Source organism: Mauremys reevesii, linkage group 1, assembly GCF_016161935.1.
Source record: "Mauremys reevesii isolate NIE-2019 linkage group 1, ASM1616193v1, whole genome shotgun sequence".
Taxonomy (NCBI): domain Eukaryota; kingdom Metazoa; phylum Chordata; order Testudines; family Geoemydidae; genus Mauremys; species Mauremys reevesii.
Genome location: NC_052623.1, coordinates 315331296 through 315357315, shown reverse-complemented (window position 1 = coordinate 315357315; position 26020 = coordinate 315331296). Strand labels below are relative to the sequence as shown.

General features: G+C 43.6%; 1 protein-coding gene across 18 annotated transcripts in view; it reads left to right on the top strand.

The window, feature by feature from the left end:
* ANKRD7 (ankyrin repeat domain 7) overlaps positions 1-26020 on the top strand; it is a 184049-nt gene that overhangs the window by 72250 nt on the left and 85779 nt on the right. For 14 of the 18 annotated variants that reach the window (XR_005590376.1, XR_005590372.1, XR_005590374.1 and 11 more), the window contains 4 exons: positions 6717-6796; positions 11061-12104; positions 12987-13237; positions 21465-21623. Coding sequence is in view for 14 of the 18 variants with exons in the window: in XM_039509062.1 (XP_039364996.1) it covers positions 6717-6796; positions 11061-12104; positions 12987-13237; positions 21465-21623 (1534 nt within the window). In the remaining 4 variants the exon portion in view is untranslated. The remainder of the gene's footprint in view (positions 1-6716; positions 6797-11060; positions 12105-12986; positions 13238-21464; positions 21624-26020) is intronic. The other 4 variants (XM_039509017.1, XM_039509035.1, XM_039509073.1 and 1 more) reach the window with 3 other exon arrangements.

Sequence of the window (26020 nt, the reverse complement as noted above, 5' to 3'; positions counted from 1 at the left end):
TTGAGTTACATTAATAGCGTAACTCAAGCTGACCTAACTCAAGTCTACTTACCACGGTGTCCACACTACGCTGTGTCGATGGGAGCTGTTCTCCCACCGACATTGCTTCTACCTGTCGTTGAGGTGGAGTACAGAAATCGATGGGAGAGCGCTCTCCCATTGATTTAATGCAGTGGTGGGCAATCTCAAGCCTATCAGGGTAATCTGATTGCAGACTGCGAGACGTTTTGCTGACACTAACTGTCTGTAGGCACAGCCCCCCACAGCTTCCAGTGGTATGGTTCGCCGTTCCCAGCCAATGGAAGCTGCGGGAAGTGGAGGCCAGTACATCTCTGTGGCCCGCCGCTTCCCACAGCTCCCATTGGCCGGGAACGGCGAACTGTGGCCACTGTGAGCTGTGTAGGGGGTGGGGGGCCTGTGGATGGTCAATGTCAGCAAAATGTCTTGTGGCCTGCAATCAGATTATCCTGATGGGCCGCTTGTGGCCCATGGGCTGCAGGTTGACCACCACTGATTTAGCATGTGTTCACTAGACCCACTAAATCAATGCCGCTGCACTGATTGCAGCAGTGCTTATTTAGCTGCGTAGTGAAGACAAGCCCTAAGACTCTAACTCTCATAGGTTCTTTTGAAAATGTTTCTCTTAATCACTATACCCTTTTTATATTGTTTTTCCCATATATATGTCTTATTTTTGCAGTTATTCTTGCAATTGTTTTGGTAACCTGTTGCACACACTGATTGCCTTTGCATTGTTGATATGTTTTAAAAATTGTCTTTGACTCTGAGTCTCTCAGTTTATATTTGAGTCACATTATTCTAAAATTTGACACCAGCTCAAAAATATAGCTGAAGAAAAGGTGAACCATGGTGCAAGTCATTCATAAATAAGAGGCTTTGGACATTAACCTTTCTTCTGGGATGGTGATGATGAGGATAACATTCTGGGTTGGGAGTGGCGAGGGAGTAAACTCTGACACAAAGATGCATCAGCACCTGATTCACCTCAGGAAAGAAGCCCAGCTGCTTCAAGCAGTGCCCAGGAGATGAGCATGGTGTAGTTGCATATTAGGTCTACTTGGCGATGTTGTACAGAATTGTGAAGCTTCATGGAAAGCACATAATGACCCTTGCTTTGAAATTGCTGTTATTAAGCTGTAAATGATTAATGCTTCAAAGAGCATGGAAAAAACAAAGACCGTCAAAATCAGAATACTGCAATAAAAATAACTTTACTGTTCCAACAACAGGATCTCATTTCTCAATGGTAAGCAGTTGGTTTTCCAGTAACTTCATTACACAAACTGTAGAAATACAGAAAAATGTTGAAAAGAAACATACAAGACAATGAACATCAAAAGATAGTAATAGTATTCCTAGTTATCCTCTAACTGAAGATACGCAGCATTTAACTTGGTTTTTTCTATTTTAGGACTATACGCTGTCACATTTCCACTTAAAATTGATGATAATAGCGAAGTCTTTGCAGTATGTCTGGTACTTCACCCTTTTGAGGATAAAACCTCTGCCTGGGGTAGAGTTCTTTAAAAAAAAATGGTTGATTTGTTTTTGTTGGGTTCTTTTCACATAGAAGGAGGATTTATAGTTGTGGGTGCCATTATAATGGAAAAGTCTTTTTGAAGAGGAGGGTTTGCAGTTTTTCCTAAAAACAGTAAGGCATTGGATTCACCTGGAGCTTGTTTACATGGGAAGTTAGGGAACAGCAAGGTAGGGATGTGGATTTACATCACACTAGCTACTCTATACTAATTCTCCATGTGGCCTCTTATTGTGTACTGAAAATACCTTTTGTGCACTTGAGCTTAGTCCACTTTAAAGTGTTCTAAGCTAAACCGCCTGAGGGCACTCTTAGACCTCATCTGTATTATGAGGTAGGGCTGTGATTCCCAGCCAGTGTACACATACCTGCGCTAGCACATCGAGCTACCACTAGTATAAATAGTAGTGCAGTTGTGGTTGCATAGGCAGTGGCAGCACAGCTTAGCCATGCTGACTATATCTCCACTGGCTTCAGATGAAAGATTGTTCTGTAGCCGGATTCCCTGAACTGAGAATGTTCTGTCCCCAATACTTGCATGCTTAGTCCTGGGTTTTGTGATCTACAATGTCCCACGGGAGTACAGATGTCTCAGCAGTTGATTGAAATTTGGTCTTTAACATAACTGGGGTTTTGATCCATTAATCACTATGAGAATTGGGACAAAAGCCATAAACTATCATTAGAGGCTGACTGAGAGGACTTGGACATGGGCCTGATGTATTTACAGCAACCTAATAGCGAACAGGCTTTATTTCCTGATGTGGAATAAATGGGGTTATTCTTTGAGGCACGTGCGAGAATCCTGTAAGGTTGATAAGATACCAGCCCAGAATACTTCTAAAGGATTTCTCCTTCAAGCAATTTCCTTACTAGTATCTCTCCAGTGGATGCTGAGATTTGGTATTGGTTCAGTCCTAACAGCCTTTCAGGCTCAGCAAATGTGCTTCACCATTTATCTTGAAAATATTTATACCATTCACAAAGCAAGGCTTCAGCCTGTTGTTGCACCAGATTGGTTACGCTGCACCAAAAAATAAAAAATTCTGCACACAGTATTTGAAAATTCTGCATATTTTATTTGTCAGAATAAATCATGACAGTTTGAATTATTTGGTAATTTATTTCAAAATATCTGTCAGCAAATATGTCTGTAACAAAACAGAAAGATTCTGGTAAAAAAATTTTTTTTTGACAAATAGATTTCTTATTAGGCATATTAATACAGAACTTTGGGTAATTCATTTAAATTACAATACAGAACTGTATTTCTTGCACCTGTCAGAGAATGCAAAGGCTTGGGGGAGTCGAGGGTAACGAAGGAGCTGAGGGAGAGGGAAGGATCCTAGGAGTAAACCTCGAGGATGTTGGGTGTAGGTGTGGTTTTTGACACCATCTCTGTAGGTACTGTCATTACTAAAACAATCATGTCTACATACCTGTCTAATATTGTATTGTTTTACTGCTGTGACTGAGCAGGCCTGCAGTCACATCATGAACATGGCCCTCATTGAGGCAGAATAGTTCTGATTGCCAACCTAAGATGTGTTGTAATAGCAGATATGTTCAAAGCAGTCTCATGGTCATCTGCAAAGCACAGTTGATGAGATCACTGATTCTCAACCAGGGGTATGAGTACCCCTGGGGGTACTTAGAGGTCTTTCAGGGGGGACATCAACTCATCTAGATAATTGTCTAGTTTTACAACAGGCTACATCAAAAGCACTAGCGAAGCCCATACAAACTAAAATTTCATACAGACAATAATGACTTGTTTATACCGCTCTATATACTGAAATGCAAGTACAATAGTTATATTCCAATTGATTTATTTTATATCTGTATGGTAAAAATGAGAACATAAGCAATGTTTCAGTAAGTGTGCTGTGACACTTTTATATTTTATGTCTGATTTTGTAAGCAAGTAGTTTTGTTAAGTTAGGTGTAACTTGGGTATGCAAGGCAAATTAGACTCCTATAAGGGGTACAGTAGTCTGGAAAGGTTGAGGACAACTGGTTTAGATTCTGTTTAAGGGGAGGAATCAGAGTACATCTTTCAGCCTTCAGAACCTGTTTTTGAAAGGGTTCCAAAACATTCCTATAGAGATCTTTTCTTTTCAGTTGTCTCTTATTTGACTTGGCCAATTTTTTGAAGTTCTTAGGAACATTGGAATTGCCATATGAGATGTGGCCAGTACCATATGCTTGGAAGACTCCCAAAATGTATAATTATTCTGTAAACAGAGTGGATTAATTTTAATCAAAGTAATTTAAATATTTGATTTTAATCTTGTTTTGCATTTGTACTTTAGTTCTTTTTCTAAAGAGCAATTGATTCTCATTAGTTGGTAACCATTAAAACATGTTGATTTGCAACTAAATTAGAGTCTTTTAGTTAAATTTGGTACCTCTTTTTGCTTACCACACAGATACACTGTATGTATACACATTTAAGCAATTACATTGCTTAACATTTATTAGATGCTTAATTTTTCCTTTTTTTTATTATGGTAGGAAATGGTGATTGATGTGTTTCTTATTTACTAGATTAATATTTTTACTCACAATTTGTTTCAATCTCTATTTGGATGGGAATTAGAATTCAATTAAAAATGCACAAACAATATTTAAATAATTACCTTCAGTGTGCTGGATACATTTTTTAAAAAAAAAATCAAAACATTTTGCATTTAAAACATCAAACCAAGGATTATTGTCTGTACTTTGTGAATTGAACTGATTGTTTCTGCTCACCATATCCTTCAAGATTTTAGTATTAGTAGAGCTCATCCTCTCTCACCTAATTTTTATTCGTACATTGGAAGAAAACAAGCTTTCCTGGTTTTTCAACTCCCAATGGTTACTTAACTTTAAATGACCTAGTCATTGAACTGAACTATTTGAATAATCTAAAATGAAGAAAATATTCTCTTTGCCCCTGCTGTCAGACACCAGTTTAGCTCTTCAGCAAACTCTTGTTCGATGTGCTTGACCAGTACCATAGTTGAGCTTTCTTCAAAACTTCAGCGCAAAAATGTACTGTTTAATATTTTTTATTTAATTGAATTATTATAATAGATTATAGTAAATTTAGGCCTTGATGTAGGTTGTCATGATTTGAAGTTTATTTTTAAAAAGAAAAATGTATTTAACTTAAACAATTTTATTTAAATAAAAACTATTTTTTAAATTTAAAAACTAATTTTTTAATTTAAAATACTTTTTTTTAAATCCACTTTGTCTATAATATGTCTACAGGGGCAACTTCTTATTTATTCCAGACATCTTAGTTGTGGTGAACATTTGTGAGAGTGAAATTTTTAAAACTGGTATGGTAAATTTCTCTCCACTGCCCTCCCTCTACTCTGGTATTTTCATATGAATTTTTGTTTTAAGTAGCATTCATTATTTTAATACAATTGTACACACACACACACACACACATGCACTGTTAAAGGATCATTAAAGTTGCAAAGTTAGATAATGCCAGAACTAAGGTTGTCCTGGTAACACTAATTCGGACTCCTTGTGCATATGCATTATGATACATTCTGGAATTATATGATGACATCCTATTTTTTTTCCACAGGACACCAGTTTCACAGTGGTCAGTGTTCACTTAATGAGCAGCTATTCAATATTTTGTTTTCTCTTCACTGTTCATTGTGTGGCCCCAGGCATTATTTATTGTGCACTATTCAAATCCTGCTCTGAAGACAGAATTATTAATTGCCTCATAGGTTTTTCAGTGGTTCTCATCACTATAATTATTTGTGAAGCACTCATACTAATTGATCTTCATGATACTCCTGTGAGGTGAGAGTAGTGGTAGTTCTATCCCTATTTTACAGACAGGGAACTGAGACACAGAGAAATTAAGGTCAACTTTTGGATGCACGATTTGAAATTCCTAGGACCTGATTTTTCAGATTCTTTCAGTTGCAGCTGTGAGAGTACAGCACTTCTGCAAATCAGGCTCCAAGGTCTCAAGTCGGGGATCCAGAAAATGAGGAACACACAATTAATGGCCACCTGTGAAAAGTTTGATTTTAAGTGACTTGACTAGCATCACAGAGGAAGTCTATAGCAGAGGCATGGAGAGAATTCAGTTCTTCAGGGCAGTACTCAGGTATCTTAGCCCTGAGACTATTCTCTTTCTGCAATCCTCTGCCTCATTCATAGGTTTTGAAGGATTAGATTTTTGTCAATAAATTTCAATTTCACCATGCATATGCAAACCAATGAAAATATTTCCATTGATGATAATCAAATTGTACAGAGAGACAAACTAAGAAAAATGCTGTTTGACAACTTCTCAGAGTTTGATTTAAAGATATTTGCTTTGTATATTTTGACATATGATGTTGACAATTTATTTTGTAATGATTATAAAGCTTTAACTTTTTTAATCTCAATGTCTGTCATTAAATAAGTGTTTAACTCTCTCCCACCCACCATAATCTCACTCAACTCTGGGAAATTTAAATTGACAAAAATTGGAAAAGATGCTTAAAACCCATAATTTTTTTTGCAGCTGTGAAAATTTAAATCAATAATTGGAAAATTTTTTATAGATAAATAATTGAATTCTGGTAAGCCTACTCCCAATTTCTGCAATAAATGAGGTAGGGGTCCTGTAAACAGCCTCCTTTAGTACACAGCGTTGATTGATCCCCAAAGCAGGTCCATCCTGTGCACTGAATGAGGCAGGCATCCTGTGGAAAAATGTGATCATGTAATTAAACTGTGTCATAATACAGATATGCAACAAGGTGGCATGAGCAATATGACTGAGAAATTATATGTCTAATTATCTATTTCCAAGAGAGATAAGAGTGATATGTGTTTGGCATCTATTATTATAATGATCTATAATAGATTTCTTTCATATATATAAAAAGGAAATTAATTAGAAGAAAAGATTAAAAACTAAACCAGCTCTATCTTAAATCTGTACTTGTCAGTTTCTGCTTCAAAATTTGCATAAGTTTGAGAAACTTGAATTTTCCATTGATGTTTTAAAACTTCCTTGTTGTTTAATGTATATATATTAGCTGTAAGAATTGATCTTTTGCAAAGTAATATAGGCAGAAGTAAATGCTACAGGCTAATGCCTTTAAGTTACAATTACAAACATTTTTATTCAATATTAATTTAGATGAACTATCCGAACCTTCCTTTAATATGCCATCACCAGATGAAGAACGAGAAGATGCAGGTGAAAACTGCAAGAAGCAGGTATGTAAAGCAAATTTGTTTTAATTTAGATAAGGCTATCTTGAAAATTGTTTCACGCTAATGTTATAACCAAATAAAATTGACATTAGCCAGTTCACACGCTGAATTGCTGGATGATAAATGTCACAAAGCCCTTGCTAAGTACTTTTTAAAAACTGTAAATAAAATTTAGAGACCATGAATCAAATCAGCCCTGTAAACTAAAATCATTTTATAGGGTGGGGCTGGTAGTGTTACCTTTTTATTAAGGGTGCCCAGCACTTTCCAATAAAAGCACCTGTTCTCAATTGCTTATAACTTTGCCATACTTTAACCACTGGGGCTGAGATTTTCTTTGCTAGTGGTCTACTTCAGGCTGATTTTTTTGTTTGGAAAATTTCAGCCAAATAGGTTCTGCCATTTTTCAGAGTGATGCTAGGGAGAAAAACTTTGATTGGCCCATGTTAAAAAAGTCTGACGTTTTCTTTGAAAAGCTCTGTGCTTTGGAGAAAGAACGTAAATTTGCAGGAAAAGTGAGGGGAAAAGGAGGTGTAAAGGAGATTCCTTTTGCTGTCCCCATAAAAATCTTTGCAAATTTGACCAAGTTACAGGCTTTTGAAAACTAGCAGTTCACACATTCACAGTAGAAAATTTAGATTTTTGTAGCTGAATTCCCCAAATATTCTGTCTGTACTGAGCGTGTTCTAGCTTGGGGCTGAGCAGAACTTAGTCTACAAATGCAGTGCTGGGCTACTGCAGTCTGTTCTGGGACTAGGCACCTGAACTGAGTGCAGGGAGACTGTGTCTCCTGTGCTTTCAATCACTCATCCACCTCCATCCCCATTCCTACCTCCACCGTGTGGAGGAGGAAGCTGCCTGATTTGAATAAAGAGGAGACAAGAACTGAGCCTAAGGACAGTGGGGTAGTAGATTGGGACAAGAAGCCTTGAGAGATGGGAGACTGAGGCTTGGGGCTGGGAGGGTTGAAAACTGTGAATGGGAGAGAGGGACTGGGAGCTAGTAGGTGGCAGGGAAACTGAGATAAGATGAGAAGCCAAGGGGAAACTGGGACTGAGAACCTATGGGTTGGAGGAATGACATGATGAGGGAGAGGAGACAGATCTGACAAGGAGTCAGATTGTGGGGAGAGAACTGTGACAGGCTGGTCAAAGACTGGTGCAAGGACCTGCTATGTGTCTGTCAGATTGAATTAGGAGTCTTGGAAGGAATATTGGGCTTTGGAGCCAGAGGGGATGAGGGAAGATAGAGGTGACTGGAGGCCAGGTTGCAGGAGATAGATTGGATGAGGAGCCGAGAGACGAATTGGGATCAGTGGGGAAGGAGACTGGGGAAAAGGAGCTGGGGACTTGGGGGGTGAGACTAGAACTGGCTGGGCAAGAAGACTGGGATAAGAAGCCTGAGGAGTAGGGACTGGAACTGGAACAAGAAGCAGGGAAAAGATGGACTGAGACAGACCATTTGGAGAAGATGTGGCACAAAAGGCCTTGCTTGGGGGAGTGGATTGTGTGCACACTTCCCAGAGAGGCTGGAATGGAACTCAAGATTCCTGAGTGGCACCTGTGACAAAGTCCCTCTTCTACCTTGGTGGGTCCTGCACTTCTTGGCAGATTTGCTCACCTCAGTGATCTTCCCCTCTGGTGGAACCCATAGTCTGGATCAACTCCTCCTGTGTCTGATTAGGAGTTGGGAGGTTTGGGGGGAACCCAGGCCCACCCTCTACTCCGGGTTCCAGCCCAGGGCCCTGTGGAATGCAGCTGTCTATAGTACCTCCAGTAACAGCTGCATGACAGCTACACCTCCCTGGGCTACTTCCCCATGGCCTCCTCCAAACACCTTCTTTATCCTCACCACAGGTCCTTCCTCCTGGTGTCTGATAATGCTTGATTGTATGATAATTCCTCAATCCTCCAGCAGCACACCCTCTCAGTCTCAGCTCCTTGTACCTCTTGCTCCTAGCTCCTCACACACACTTCTCTCCTCCTGCTTGACTGGAGTGAGCTCCCCTTTTTATACCAGGTGCCCTGATTAGCCTGCCCTGATTGGCTGCAGGTGCTCCAATCAATGTAGCTCTCTCCGGTGCCTTCTAGAAAGTTCTTAATTGGCCCCAGGTGCCTTAATTACCCTGGAGCAACTGCCATTTTGGTTCCCATGGTCCTAGGGATTTGCTTAGCCTGGGGCTAACATACCTGTTCCTGAGTACTTTCCTGTAGCCATCCGGCCTTGCTCCATCACACACCGTTTCTCAGTTGTCAGCAAATATTTATGAAACCTGCTGGCAAAGTGTCTTATCCCCTTTTTGTGTTTCTCCTCATCGAAGCTGACAAGCTACAACTGCTATCAATTACTCCATTAGCTCAAGTGGCAGAGGTCTATAGATCTAAAGGTTTCAACCCTACTAATGACCCATGGCCTAAAGTGATGCCACATGGGAGGGGTTTTTTTAGTTTGCTTATTTAAAAACCAAGGAAATGATGCACACAAAATGAGATTAAAAGAACATTATTACAGCTGCAAAGTCAAGCACTCAGAATTTCGGAAATGCAAGAATTAAGGGTGCCTATGTAGCCTAGTCTGACCCCCATGTGTGTATGCATTATGACACAGCCTTTAAATGTTGTTTTTTCTCCTTTGCATATTTAGATTTGTTTTCCAAGGTTGGTTTTTGATTGGCTAAAGCAAAGATTCATTAAACAAAGCATAATACAAACCTGTAAATCTGTATTTGTTACAGCTATAACCTTATTAAAATGTAAATTACAAAATTGTAATTTTGGGACAAACCAATGAGAGTTCATGCAAAACATATATGGTGAATGGAAGAAGAAAAATAAAGGAATCATACAAATTAAGGGCCAAGTTCTGTCTGCCTACTATGTGTATAACCCAATTGGCTTCAGTAGGAGAGCTCTCTTCTTCAGCCTGCCTGTTTAAATTGCACAAGATTTTACTTAGGAGACAACATCTTACTTTCCTTTTCAACAAGTTTTTGTTAAAGGGACATGGTATTCAATATAAACTATTTTAAAAAACCTGGAAGAAAACACCTGTTCGATAATGGTGCAGTAATAATTACTGTATTCATTAAACTAGATGATGGTAGCCAAAACATTAATTATTGGTAGAGCAGAAATGAAGGCAATGAAACAGAATATTGCACAAAAATTAATACCCCCTTTATTTTGCATGGCATGGAAATCTTGTGTCAGTGGTTAAACCCATTGGGCGTATTGTCATTAATTTGAATAATTTTGTAGTTTTTAAAACTTAAAAATCAAAGGCATAGTGAATTACAAATGTGGAGGATACATGCATATTATTGGAGCAGAATCAGCCTCCACCACATATGGTGTCTTCAGCAAATAACTAGAAATAGATCTGAGTCCCTTCTTTGTTAGAAGCTGTGGGAGGCGACTTCTTGTGAAGAAATCTCCACAAGGATTCCCTCACAGAGATTATCCCAATCATCCCAGTGGGAGTTGGAGTTTGCCTCATCACCACAGAAAATTTGCCCCCCAGTCTTGGAGGATTTCAGGGGATCTGTGAGTGACCAGGCCATCCATGCAGCTGCATGGCCCCTGTGAGAGTTCCACATCTTTGGATCTGTGTTACTATGACCTCCTCTTGGGTGGGGCAGATCCTGGAATTTAGGGTGAGGGGAGATAGCACAATCTGTGTACAAACTTTTCCAGGTGACTTCTGTGTTGAAATTTTCTCTAATTTCAAATATTTGAAAGGAGACATTGGGCTAGGATGGCTCCCCTAAGGGAATAACATGAGCTCTAGCCTGTCTCTTCTTCCCCTAATTTGTTTTCTTCCATCTCCCATAGTGCAGTCTCTGGACCATTGAGAGAGGGGTCTAGATAGAAAGCCCTTCTTCACAGAGAGAAGGTGATCTGTATATGGGTGAATTCTTTCTCCACATGAATTTCAGAGGCACAATCCATTCCAGTGTCCTTCTTTAATTTAAATATTTGAAATTACAGGAAGTAGACGGCTTGAAAATTTAAAATGAGTTAAGAAACTGCATTGCTCAGATAAATTCAATCCAGCCAAAATAAAAGATTCATTTTATATAAACAACACTCAATAAACCTTTTGAATATTTAGGGATTTTTTACAAGATTTGGTTACAGACCAGTTATTTTCAAGACTTCTTTGGCTCAGATTTGTGCTATTTGGACAAGTTGGCAACATAAGCTTACTAGACTAATTGTAACTGCTGTTCTTTTACTAATTTTTCTTTCTCCATACCTGCCTTCTTAAGGATAAATACATATTAGACACAACCAACTTGACAGAAAAAACAGCATCTGATGATCAGACTGACAAAACAGAAATTTCATTTCCACATCCAAAAATGAAAACTGAGCCACTAAAACAAAATGAGGACTCACATGGTGATGTGCAATTAAATCCAAAACTTTGGGAAGAAAGGTATGAGAAAATGTGGGTTGAAAATGAGAAAAGGGAAGTTAAAACAAATTTTAAAAGCATTACAGCAGAGCTAAAGCAAATGTTTGGTGAAATTACCGGTAATGAATTTCAGAAAACTATGCCCATGGAGGGGACATTACAAGATGACTTCAGTGAAGAATTGGAGAGCATTCATGAAGCACCACATAATTTGACAAAACCCACCAGTAGAATAGAAGGAAGAAGTGAATTTATGGACCTAGAACAAAAGGAATCCAGCAATGAAAACGTAATTTCCTATGCTTTAAATTCCAGTTCTCATGAGCATCCCAATCAGTATAGTATCCGGCTACGTGAAAATAACAAACCGTGTACTGAACATATATGGAATGTAAATGAAGAGGATTTTACTAACAATGTGGAAAGTACAAAAGAAGCTGTAAATAAAGAGAGGGAAGATCAAATAGCTGCTATGGAAATAGAAGAAAATGTGGATGGAAATATTTCAAATTTAGAGAATAGTCCTGGCTATTCACTAAAACATAGTTTGAAAGAAAGCATTTTGGACAAAAGAGCTAATATTCCAGATGTTGCAAGACCTGTTTCTACAGATGATAAAAACACACTTCTTGCTGTAGCGAAAACCAAACGTGGAAAAGACTCACACTATTTTAATGATAATATTCCCAAACACTGCTTTGTTGGCAATCCTAAAACTAGTAATACTGAAATTGAAAGTAATTTGGGAAACTCTCGACAATCTTGTGATGAAACTTTGAAAAGATCATTGGATGAAGAACTGGAACAGGATATGGAAAGGTTTAAGAATGAGGTAGGAATGCTGCAGATAGTATTCCTGGCTTTGGAGAAAGAGAAAGTACAACTACAAAAAGAGGTAGAGGGTCACCTGCTGCTGCTTCATTTTCATTGGTCTTTCCTCCACATCAACCATCCTGTTCACTTCAGCTATTCATCATTTCAGAAAGGTTTCTTGTGCAAATTGGCTTTTTGTGCAATGCAAATATATTTCATATCTCTAAAGAGAGGCAGGTGGAGAGAATCTTCCTTTCCTCCATTATGTGGTTTAGAAGATTTAAGAAATCTAAAATTTGGTTGTTCTTAATAGTAGTCTACAATTCAAACATAAAGGACCACATTCAGTTCTAGTGTAAGTAGTTCCCATTGACTTCAAAGGAAATGCACACATTTACATCGGTTCTCACTTTGAACCAAAGAATGAAAATAGCTTCTGAACAGGGTATTGACTAATCTTTGCATCTGCTCTGTTCTGTGCATGTGTATCTTTCATTACCCTTTGCTGAAACTCTTCAGTTTGCAGTGAAACCATTCTTTGATTAGGTGTTTTACATTCAAAAAGAATTGTCTACACATTTCTGTTAATCATATCTATTATGTCTATATAACAAACACTATTCATTCCTTCTAACTTCCTGTCATTAATACAGTTACACTCTTCATTGCTTCATGTTTTGAGATGTAAATTGTATTTCAGTTTTAAAGGGTATGTTTGTATTAAACTTCTTAGTAGTGAATGAATTCATCTTTTTCCCCCCAAGAGTGAAAGTATTCCCACTCAGTTGCTACCCTGTGTAGTGGAATATTATGTAAGTGTAGTTTTTTTAAATTAAAAACACTTTTTAGTTCCTTTATGTGAGTCATAGGAATACAGTTTAGTGTACCTTCTGGGGAGAATACCTCTTTATTAATTCAAGAAAATGATGACAAAAATATTGAGTGTCAAACTTTCTTATCCTAGGTAGAAGAGGAAAAGAGAAAGCAAAAATGTGGGGAAATGTTGGCAATGGAGAAAAGAGAAGATATTTATAAGTCACATATGCAAACATTGGCTGGAAATGGTATTAATCAGCAAATGAAACAGAAACTTACTATAAAAGGGAACCAGTATTCTACAGTAGAAAGTGGAGAAACCACAGAAGAAGATAAACACATGAAGAACAGTATTTCTTCCAAGGAAAGAGCAAAGTTAATTCAAATACCTTTGAAGGGGTAAGATAGTAAAAATAAATAATAATCTTCATTTATTTGCATGTAAACCTAATTGTCTTAAGTATTTTTTATTCTGTAGCTTAATGAAATAGTCTTCCACTTGTGAAAAGTTGGGGTACACATTGTGCTTGCTTACAAGTGATACTACATTTACCTTCCTTCCTAAAAATAGTTAAGGACATATTTTGTGCACTGCCCATTGACCAAATGAACACATTGACCAAGATTTAAAAAAAAAAAGGTTGCCAAAAGTTAGGTGAATAAAATAGACTTAAGACCCTAAATTAGCTGCTTTTTAAAAAAATGTTGAACCACCTAAAAGTTCTCATTGACTTCAGTATCAATATTCAGGCCAAATATATTTTCAAAGCCAAAATTAGACGGGCAAAAATATGATGGGATTGTGGAAACTGGTTGCAGACTTAGCTATAGAGAGACAGTGGTGCACAGTTTAATTTTTTCCTTTTCTGGTTGGGTGGAAGTTGTCTCTTTTATAATCAGTAAATTTATAGATTTCATTGTCATTCTATTCATGTGTGTGTCGCAGGAATAAGGGGAGAGATTATACTTTTAACGAGTTACCCAGAGTTGGAATAGTGTGCAGCTAGACAAAGCTTGGCTTGCCATCACACAGTTCCTTTTAATTTTGCTGCTTAGTGGCAGCAGGGTTTTCTTAACTGCAACCTAACCTTTTAGTCACTTTTTTCTTTTACTGCTGAACTCAGTTGAGAGTGTAGGCAAACACTAGTTCTTCTTCGCGTGGTTGTTCATGTCCATTCAAAGTAGTTGTTTGCGCGCCGCATGCACGCCAGCTGGAAGATTTTCCCTAGCAGCGTCCGTAGGGTTGGCGCGGGCACCCCCTGGAGTGGCGCCACCGCGACATCCTATAAAGGGGCCCGCCGACCCTCCACCCCCTCAGTTCCTTCTTACCGCTGGTGACGGCTAGCTGGAACTTCTCTTGCGCATAGCAAGTCATCAGTGTCCTATCCTTACCGTTTAGTCCGTGTATAAAGTTGTATTATAGTTAGCTGATTAGTTCTCTGTACTTAGTTCTTAGTAGTTAGGGGGTTCCCCCCCCCCGAGTTTTCGTCGCCCGCTGGGGCATGCCCGGGTCCCCCGGGTTCAAACTTTGCAAGGATTGCGGGAAATTCATGCCCAAGAGTGACCCGCACTCTGCGTGTTTAAGGTGCCTCAGAGAGAGCCACCAAAAAGACTGGTGCTCTATCTGTAGAGGCTTCTGCCTGCGAACTCTCAAGGACAGGGCTCAAAGACTTAGAGTCCTCCTGATGGAGGCAGCCCTACAGCCACCCTCGGACCTGGAACTGGCCGAGGCGGTGCCCAGCACGTCTTCTTCAGTGTGGAGCGCCCCGGCACCGGCATCAGGACTTAGGGCCCAGCCCAAGTCGTGAAAGACCCTGCACCAGATGGAGTCGAGTCATAGGAAGTCGGCCTCAGTGCAGCACCGCTCGCCTTCGCCGGTGCCCGCCAAGAGGAGGAAGCTGGTGAGGGATAGGTCACCCCACCAGGATCCGAGGCCGACGCCGTCCGCGACTGCAAGCGGACAGGCCGGGCTACAGCCTTCAGCGGTTCCGTCGACTCCCGCACCGCAGAGAGGGCGGTCGAGTCCGGACCGGCCTAATTCCCCGGACCTTAGTGGAGATTTACGCCCCCCTTCGACGCCGGAGGCATTCGAGGCTGCCTCAGATCTGATGGGACTCTCGGCGCCAGCCTCCCCACACCGCAAGGAGTTGCCTATGGTGGTCCGTCCCCCAGTGCAGTCTAGGGGCAAGCCGGCCATGCTGTCGCCTCCCTCCCCGCACCATACCACGAGGACGGCACCGGACCAGGCGAGAGGCCCGCCACCGCCTCCGCACCGCTCTCCATCGGCACCGGGTGCTGCTCCCCCCAGGTCCTCATACTCAGAGACCTCAGACTCAGAGGCAGACTCCTATCACTCCAGCCGGTCGCGGAGCAGGAGATCGATGTCGGGGGCGAGCCACCACCGTTACCCGCAGTGGCAGCAACAATGGCAGCCACCCTCGCAGTGGCCGTTTTGGACTCCCTGGGCCTACCACGAGTCGGTAGGCCAGGCGTTCGGCCCTCGATCAAGGTCAGCCTCGATGTCCTCGACCTCGGTGGCCCCGGCGCACCTGCCTCCTCCACCAGCACTGTCACCGGGCAGGGGTTTGCCATTTCCAAGTTCAGCACCCCCTAGCAGAGCAGTGGTACCGGTAGCGGCTTCAGGTCGGGCTCCGCAGGCACCGCATGATATGGCAAGCCGCTCACTGGCGACCCCGGTACCGGTCGTGGTGCCGCATTTAGACTCGGAACCGGCACCACAACCACAGTACCATGTGCCGCATGACCCTGAGGGACTGCATGCACCGCAGGAAGGGCCACTCCATGTACTATCCTCGTCATCCTCCCCGGACGAAGCGGTCTCGGGCACGACTGCGGCACCAGCCCTAGAGGACACTCGTATCCTCCAGCAGTTGCTCCAGCGAGCAACTCAGAGCCTCGCAATCCAGGCAGAGGAAATCGAGGTGGACGCGGACCCTGTAGTGGACATCCTGGCCCCCTCAGGGCCATCCAGGGTGGCCCTCCCGCTGATAAAGACTATAGCGGATACATCCCGCACTCTATGGCAAACGCCAGCCTCATTGGCCCCTACTGCCAAGAGGACGGAGCAGCGCTATTTCGTCCCCTCTAAAGGGCATGAACACCTGTACACCCACCCCACCTCCCGGACTCCCTGGTAGTGGATGCGGCCAACCAGCAGGCGCGTCGGGGTTTCAAGGATCAACGCCAAAGAACAGGGACACGAAAAGACTCAAGCTCTTTGGTAGAAAGGTGTACTCCATGGGGGGCCTACAACTCCGCATTGCCAACCAACAGGCGATTGTAAGCCGATATGGTCACAACACATGTTCGGCCATGTTGAAGTTTACGGAGCTCCTTCCCCAGGACTCGAGGTCAGAGTTTTTGGCCCTAGTGGAGGAGGGCAAACTGATCTCCCGAGCCTCCCTTCAGGCCGCCTTAGATGCGGCGGACTCAGCCTCGCGCACCCTGGCCACGGGGAGGGAGACCTACCAATTGAGATGTTGGATCCTTCCACCCCTACCTTTGGGTCACGTCTGTCCCCCTTCTACCGTGCCTGGTCCCGAATCACGTCGGACAAATGGGTGCTCCGCACGGTAGAGAGGGGATATTCTATCCAGTTCTCCTCCCTTCCGCCCCACCAACCCCCCTCCCCATCCCTCTTCAGGGACCCATCTCACGAGAATCTTCTAACTCAAGAAGTGCAGTCCCTCACGGAGGCGGGGGCGGTGGAGGAAGTCCCTCGGGAGCTCAGGGGCAAAGGCTTCTACTCCCGATATTTCCTAATACCAAAGGCGAAAGGGAGCCTAAGGCCCATCCTAGACCTGTGGCGGCTGAACAAGTTTGTACGGAAACTCAAGTTCCGCATGGTCTCCCTGTCCTCGATTATCCCCTCCCTGGATCCAGGAGATTGGTAAACTGCCCTCGACTTAAAGGACGTCTATTTCCACATTGCCATAATTCCCCGACACCGTCGGTACCTCAGGTTCGTCGTGGCAGACGCCCATCTGCAGTTCATGGTGCTCCCGTTCGGCCTGTCAGCCGCTCCCAGGGTCTTCACGAAGTGCATGGCAGTCGTGGCCGCCTTCCTGCGCAGGCGGGGCATCCAGGTATTCCTCTACCTGGATGACTGGCTCAAGGGCCGATCCAATGAGCAGGTAGAGGCACAGGTGTCGTTCATCAGGTGGACCTTTCTCTACCTTTGCCTCCTCTTGAACGAAGCCAAGTCCACCCTGTCTCCGATGCAACGAATAGCGTTCATAGGAGCAGTTCTGGACTCCACTCACGCCAAAGCGTATCTGCTGGAATCCAGGTTCCGTGCGATTTCCGAGCTTATCCTTGGACTGCGCCGCGCCCCGGTAACCACGGCGTGAGTGTGCCTCCGGCTTTTGGGCCACATGGCGGTGTGCACCTATGTGGTGGTCCACGCCAGACTCCGGCTTCGCCCGCTACAGTCCTGGTTAGTGACAGTTTATCGCCCGGCCAGGGACCCCCTGGACTTAGTGGTGTCCATTCCCTGTTTGGTGCTAAGCTCGCTGCGATGGTGGCTCGACCTGCGGGAATTCTGCATGGGTGTTCCCTTCGCTGCCCCGCAGCCCTCCCTCTCCCTGGTGATGGACGCCTCAGATCGAGGTTGGGGAGCACACCTGGGTCACCTCAGGACGCAGGGCTTGTGGTCACTGGAGGACCTCGAGTTGCATATCAGTGTCAGGGAGCTGAGAGCGGTCCGCCTGGAGTGTCTAACCTTCTGGTCCCACCTGGCCGGCAGATGTGTTTCAGTCCTCTCGGACAACACGGCGACAGTTTTCTATATCAACAAACGGGGGTGCACGCTCCTCTCCCCTGTGCAGGGAAGCCCTCGCGCTGTGGGATTTCTGCGTTCTCAATGCCACCCACCTGACGGCGTTCTATTTTCCGAGGGAGCAGAATGGTCTGGCAGACAGCCTCAGCTGCTCGTTCCGGGGTCATGAGTGGTCCCTTCGGTGGGATGTGGCGCGATCAATTTTCCAGCTCTGGGGCTTTCCCCGCTTAGACCTGTTTGCTTCAAGGGCAAACAGGAAGTGCAGACGGTTCTGCTCCCTCCTGGGCCACAGTCGGGGGTGTCTGTCGGATGCCTTCCTACAGTCTTGGGCGGTCGGTCTGCTCTACGCCTTCCCTCCGTTCCCCCTGGTACACAGGGTGCTTTTGAAGATTCACAGGGACCACGCGAGGGAAATCCTGATAGTTCCAGCGTGGCTGCGCCAGCATTGGTACACGTCACTATTGCACATGTCAGTTCAGGCACCCCTGGCGCTGCCCCTGCTGCCGGACCTGATCACGCAGGACTGGGGCTCCCTCCGCCATCCGAACCTCGAATCCCTTCACCTCACTGCCTGGATGCTCCATGGCTGAACCCGGTGGAGTTGCAGTGCTCCCAGCAGGTCAGGCAGGTGCTGCTAGGTAGCAGGAAACCGTCTACTAGGGCCACCTACCTGGCAAAATGGAAGCACTTCTCCATATGGTCGGGTCAGCGGGGTCCCAATCCCCATTGTCCTAGACTATTTGCTTCACCTAATACATCTGGGCCTCTCCCTTTCCTCCATTCTCATTCACTTGGCGGCCATATCCGCCTTTCATCCGGGAGACCAGGGGTGCCTCGATGTTTGCGAACCCGCTGGTTGGGCGTTTCCTCAAGGGTATGGACAGGCTCTTCCCGCATGTTCGTCAGCCAACCCCTGCCTGGGACCTGAATCTGGTCCTCTCCGTCCTCTCAGGGCCTCTCTTTGAGCCTCTGGCTTCGTGCTCCCTGCTGTACCTGTCATACAAGACTGCCTTCCTGGTGGCGATCACCTCGGCCAGAAGGGTGTCGGAGCTTCAGGCGTTAACATCTGAGCCCCCGTACACTGTCTTCTACAAGAACAAGGTCCAACTTAGACCTCACCCTTTCTACCTAAGGTCGTTTCCCAGTTCCACATGGGCCAAGATATATTTCTCCCGGTGTTTTATCCAAAACCACACTCCTCCAGTGAGGAGCGGAGGCTACATTCCCTGGATGTCCGCAGGGCATTGGCTTTTTACATAGAGCGTACCAAGCCCTTCAGATGCTCGACTCAGCTCTTCGTCACTGTGGCGGAGAGGATGAAGGGGCTCCCGGTCTCCTCTCAGCGAATCTCTTCGTGGATTGCGACCTGCATCCGGGAATGCTACTGTATAGCTAAGACCCCGGTCCCTCCGGTCACGGCCCACTCCACTAGGGCGCAGGCCTCCTCTGTGGCGTTCTTGGCTCAGGTCCCGACTCAGGAGATTTATAGAGCGGCCACGTGGTCCTCCATCCACGCCTTCTCGGTTCACTACGCCATCACGCACCAGGCGAGGGATGACGCAGCCTTCAGTCGTGCAGTTCTCCAGTCAGCAGTGATCTCCGACCCCTCCTCCTAAGGTTAGGCTTGTGAATGGACATGAACAACCACTCGAAGAAGAAAAAACGGTTACCCACCTTTTAGTAACTGTTGTTACTGTTGTTCTTCGAGATGTGTTCTTCATGTCCATTCCAACACCCACCCTCCTACCCCTCTGTCGGAGAGCCGGCAAGAAGGAACTGAGGGGGTGGAGGGTCGGCGGGCCCCTTTATAGGGCGCCGTGGTGGCGCCACTCCAGGGGGCGCCCGGGCCGACCCTACGGACGCTGCTAGGGAAAATCTTCCGGCTGGCGTGCACGCGGCGCGCGCACACCTACTTTGAATGGACATGAACAACACATCTCGAAGAACAACAGTTACTAAAAGGTGGGCAACCGTTTTTTCTCATCACCTTTCTTCTTTTCTCCCCCTTTAAGGCACAGTGATGCTTTTGCCCTGAGCAAGAGGTAGCAAGTTGTTGGTTTGCCTGTAGAGCAGACCAGAAGGAACACTGTGACTCAGTTGTTGCACGATCCCTGGAGCAGACAGTGAGTCACAGTCTGCTTTTTGGGTTCCCCCTTGCTTTAATAAGTACCCTGTACCAAGTTTGTGCTAGCACAGTGTATTTCCGCTGGTTGCACCAGGATAGCTATGTTAGCTGGTTCGTTGTGGGTGAAGCCAGTGCTCTGCCTGCTCTCCGTTCTGTATCTTCTCCTGTCTTTCATTTATGTTGGGGTGCAATGAATGAACACTGTGGAGGCTGTGTTTTCTCTCTACTGCTACCTATGAACCTGGTAGGTGGTGCAAGGGAATAAGGGGGCATTTATGCCTCTCTGTCAGGCCACAGTGACAACTAACAAGGATCAGAGTCTATCCACCTTATATCCCATCTATTTCTCCACCTCTGGAGTAAGGGTTTAGACAAGGCAGGATTTAGAATGACAATATAAAGAATTTTTGTTATATTACATATAATTAATAAGAGAATTAAAAATAACCACATGGTAGATTGATTAAAAGAGTAATTTGTAGAAACTAAACACTGCTTATATTTGAAGACAAAAGTGTATTCTAGTAATCTAAAAAATATTTACCACATGAATTTATTTTCTATAAATAGATGGAAATTTACGGTTTTCAGATATCTATTTCAACTTAACTTTAGATAAAGAAATGGATTAGTAAGAGTCACATTTATGTCTGTATAAAGAATTCCATCACCATTCCTTACCTGTACAGAAATCTCAGAAAATTGTTACCAAGTTGATCAAATTGCAGATAAGTAGTTCTTGGAATTGCCCAAACGGTAAATAAGAGCACTTTGTGGGTTTGAGCCTGCAAGTTGCTGAGTCTTTTCCAGCAAACTATGCTTAATTTAAAGCATGTGAGTAGTCCCATTGGGGCTACTCAGCACTGCTTAAAGCACTTAACTTAAAGCACTCAGGGCCAGAGTGCTCAGCACCTGGCAGTATTAAACCCGTTATGTCTAGAAGAGAGTTCTAGGGTGTTGTTATAAACACACTATAAAACATTGAAACACGGGAAAATGTATGAAATTTGAAAATTCATTTTTGTCAAGAGAGAAGTATTTTAACCATTCCCTTCAGACACTGTTATAATACAGTGGTTCTCTCTGTTTCACTTTGACTAGAAAGGGCTAGATTTACTTATTGGTGGAACCTGAGCTGCTTGTCAGCAGTAGAAAGTTCACCAGTGGAGTAGGTGGACATAATGGTGCAAAACACCTACAATCTCTGTTCTGTAGGAGATCTAGAGCCATCAAGAACAGTCATCATAGTGGATTTGGCTGGTCAAGGAAAGGTGAAGGTAAATCAGCTGGGAGATGTACTGATTCAGTGAATCTTTCAGGTTTTTAAAGCAGCTTTTTCATGATGAAGAGCTGCAGTAATGCCACCTGCCCCTCAAAGTGAATCCCCATTCCAGAGCATCTGCTTCCATGGGCACAGAAGAGTGACATTTGCTCCTGCTGGGCTGAATCTGACTCAGGAATTCTAATGCATGTGGCAACATGTTATGTGTGGAGGAAAATTTGTGCTTAGACCGCTGGTGTGTCCTTCACTCTGTGGTGGAATCAGCTTCAGTACTTTATCGTAGAAGATATTTTTCTTTTAAGTGCTTCAATGTTCCTGGGTATTGTCTTCTATGTTATTTTTTAATTTGTCTCTGTTACAAAGTATTTTATTTAAAGATACTTAAGTACTGGATTATTTTTTTCTTTATTCCTGTTGAAAGTAGTAATTCTGCTTTGAATGTGAAGGATGTAAAGAAAAATGAAAACAAAAAGCGGATTTCAAAACAGAGAGGTAATCAGCAGATGAATTCTACCAATGGAAATCAATTCCAAGTACTGGATGATAGCACTTTGAGTGAAACATCTCAGGATGAAGGAAGGTACAGATATAACAATACTATATTTCTCATTTAAGACTATTAGAAATATAACTTATTTAAGATAGAAATTACCTTGAGAACTAACACTAAAAATAAGTACTACAGTAGAACTTCGGAGTTACGAACACCTTGGGAATGGAGGTGATTCATAACTCTGAAATGTTCATAACTCAACAAAACATTTTGGTTGTTCTTCCAAAAGTTTATAACTGAACATTGACTGAATACAGCTTTGAAACTTTACTATGCAGTAGAAAAATGCTGTTTTTAACCATCTTAATTGAAATGAAACAAGCACAGAAACAGTTTCCTTACCTTGTCAAATCTTTTTCTAAACTTCCCCCTTTTTTTTGTAGTTTACATTTAACGCAGAACTGTACAGTATTTGATTTTTTTCCCTTTGCTACCTGATTACGTACTTCCAGTTCCAAAAGAAATGTCAGTTCATAACTCTGATGTTCATAACTCTGAGGTTCTATTGTATTTGTTTTAGAGAAACAAGTTGGGTGAGGTAATATCTTTTATTGGACCAACTTCTGTTGGTGAGAGAGAGAAGTTTTTTTTCCTCAGGTTTTGGAAAGATACTCACTGTCACAGCTAAGTACAAGGACAGATAGTTCAGCATAAGTCATTAGCACATACTATAAGGCAGTGGTTCGTGAAGTCAATACAAATTAAAATTTCATACAGGCAATGACTTGTTTATACAGCTCTATATACTATACACTGAAATTTAAGTAGAATATTTATATTTCAATCTATTTATTTTATAATTATATAGTAAAAATGAGAAAGTAAACAATTTTTCAGTAATGTGCTTAGTGTACCTCATCCAGTGCACTAAATGCCCCAATAACTATGTGGGTGGAGCCATACAATGACTATGTTCTCAAATAAACTCTCAAAGGGAAATGATAAACGACAAAAACATTATATCACCTGTGGGTGAACGCTTTTAACAGAGGTTAGCTAGAGAGTGATTGATCAGTCCTCATCCTCAAAGGAAACCTGCACAACATTTTCAACAGATGAGCCTGGCAGCTTAAATTCATAACTTTGCTAGACATTAAAAATTAATAAAGACACTGGATTCATGACTTACTACAACAATCTGTAACCCACTATCCCCCCTTTTTGTCCTATGATTATAGGGGTGTTAATAGGCCACTTCATTTTGAATGGTCCCTTAGCACATATTCTAATTCCTTATGCTAAATTATCTATTCATCCTTGTATTTAGCTGTGACACTCCGAGTATCTTTCCCAGACCTGAGGAAGAGCTCTGTAACTCAAAAGCTTCTCTCTCACCAACAGAAGTTGGTCCAATAAAAGATATTACTTCACTCACCTTGTTTCTCTAATATCCTGGGACTGACACGGCTACAACACTGCATACTACTGTTTGTTTGTTCAAGTTTGTTGTTCAAGTATACAGACATTCAGAATAATTGAGTATTAGTGAGCTATCTAAAAAGTAAAGTAAATCTGTTTATTCATGTCTGACTATGAGTGACATCATAGCAGAATTTTTGGTAGCCTTCACAATCTGTCGCTAACTTGACCACTTAACAGCTGACCTTCCAGTGGTCTGACATGCCCCATCCATCCATCTTGCTGGTTGTCCACTAGTACCATGACCATACACCATTCCTTCCATAATAATTTCCTCAAAAAGTGTGCAGTATGCCAGGAAATAAAGAGGCAAATGAATTGAGAACTCACTCTCTCTTATCTATAAAAACTTTCCTCCCCTCCAGGTTCTTTTGCTTCCTTTTATTCAGAAGTATGTAGCCCTCATTTTAGTACTGTTCTGTTCCCCTTTTCCTCTTCTTTTAATGCTTAGGGCTTGTCTTCACTATGGGGTAAGTCGACCTAAGTTAAGCTACTCCAGCTACATGAATAACGTAGCTGGAGTCAACGTAGCTTAGGTTGGCTTACCGCAGTGCAAGGGTCCCCAACGTGGTGCCCACGGGTGCCATGGCGCCCGCGGGGGCATCTCAATGCGCCCGCGTCCTGGCCCCCAGGACAGCACCCGCCGAAATGCCGCAGCGGCATTTTGGCGCGGACGCCTCTCGATGATGACGCTTGTCGCCGACAAGTGATGTCATTGAGAGGCATCACTCCCGAATTTCAGCAGCGACGCTTCTCGATGATGCCTCTTGCCGTCGACAAATGACGTCATTGAGAGGCGTTGCTCCCGAATTTCGGCGGGGACGCCTCTTGATGACGTCGCTTGTTGATGGCAAGCGATGTCATCGAGAGGCATCCCCGCCGAAATTCAGCGGCATTTCGGCGGGTGCTCCACTGCCACAGTGGTCCTTCGGCTGGCGCCCGCCAGCCAAAAAGGTTGGGGACCATTGCCGCAGTTTCTTCACTGTGCTGCATCGATGGGAGATGCTCTCCCATCAACTAACCTTAATCTTCTTGAGGAGTTACCGGGGTGGACCAGAGAGCGCTCTACCATCAATTTAGCGGGTCTTCACCCGCTAAATTGATCCCCACTGCAAGGATGGGTGGTACACCCCAGAAAATGGTGGGTAGACCGGGTACACTCCAACTGCAGCACATACATAGAAGGGTTGATGCAACAATTTAATTGGTGGATGAGGGGATACACATGGAATTGTCGCTGCAGAAGGAATCTATGGGCAGTAACATCGATCTCCCCACAGTGAAGACCAGCCCTTAGTATTTTTCCTTTAGGGAAAAAAGATAGGAGTATAGGAGGAAAGGCAAAATAAAAAAGGAAAGAAGACTTTGCTTCTGAACCCACCTAGCCTTCATTTTTGACACCTTCATGGGGGATTGGAGCGTGGTTAGGGTACTACTTTTCCCCATTTAAAGAACTCCACATGGTGTTTGTGGATGTGGACATTAGCCTTTTTTGATAGCTGAAATAGAGATGAATTGAATAAAGACTGCCATTGTTAGAATGGTATGCACTTGTATCTTCTAGCTCAGGTGTTTCTCATCCTTTTAGAGAGCAGGGACTAGCTTGCTACCTTCCTAAACTGTGTCTGGGAGATCTTGGACCAGTGCTGGTTCATGGACCAGTCATTGAGAAACACTGTCTAGCTTACAAGAAGGCTGGCTATTACTCACCATTAGGAGATTCAGTGCCATTCTGATATTGGGGTTGTCACTTTATCTGACTGCCAGATAACAACCTTGTTATCTCCTCATTCTTTCATATAACAATATGAGTTGAACTTCTCTGCATCCCAATGCTCTCCTGTTGGGCCTGGGTCCTTCAAGTGTCACTGTTAAGTAAACTTTGGGTTCTTGTCTCAACATTCGCTACATATCCTGAATGCATATTAGAAAAGGACAGAAGAAAGACTTAGAAGAAAAGAAAAGTTACTCACTGGCATGTGTTTGTGATAGTTGTTTGTTCTTTCTTACATATTACCCATTTCCCTGCTGGGTTAGGGTGGTGCTGCTCTCCTGTTCTTCCTTTGCTCTCAGCTTTGCTGTCTAATTGGTGAGAAGGGGAAACAGGTTGGTGCTTCCATAGATAAGTGACAGTATCTCACAAATATTTTTGCCTCGTTGCAGAGCGCCACATCAGAAGATCACTGATTTCCATTATTTCATTGTGATATTACCCATTGCAATACAAGTATCAGGGGGTAGCTGTGTCAGTCTGTATCCACAAAAACAACAAGGAGTCCAGTGGCACCTTAAAGACTAACAGATTTATTTGGGCATAAGCTTTTGTGAGTAAAATTAACAGGGTGTCAAAGTCATTCTTTGCTTCCCCCCCCCCCGTAATTCTCTTCAGTGACTAATTTATTCTTTAGCTATGAGTAATACAATAGACACTTGTTTGCAGCAACACCTTGTAAGAGCAACTGCCGCTTATGAGCAACATTTTCCCTGGGAACACTTTCCCAACTGTGTCCATTTGGTAACAGCAACGTAACCATCGCATAAGAGCAACACTTGTAACATCATGATATCACATCCAGCGGCAGAGATTGGGGGGCCATGTACAGGCATTGCCTCCCCAAACTGCATCTTTGCACTCCCCTTGCGATCCTGGCCCTTCAGCAAAGCTCCAGAGCAGACATCCCTGTCCACTTGCCCTGCCTGACAGAGCCTGCGTGGAGAGCATGTGTGGGGGAGAGTTTGGGGAGAAGGTCTGGAAGAGCGGGATTTTGGGCGGCAGGGAGCTGGGATTGACGGAGCATCAAATGCACATCTGGAATGTTTTCTCCCTTCCTCAGCATCTGGCTTGGTGGAGTCGGGAGGCTGCTATTTTGCCGTGGAGACCCATGTACCCCCTCTTCCTCAGGCACTGAGCAGTCCCTCCATCTCGGATGCTGGCAGTAGGGTGTGGGTATGCTGTTTTGCAGTGAGGGGTCAGGGCACTGACCTATCCCCTTCCCCCCCTCCCG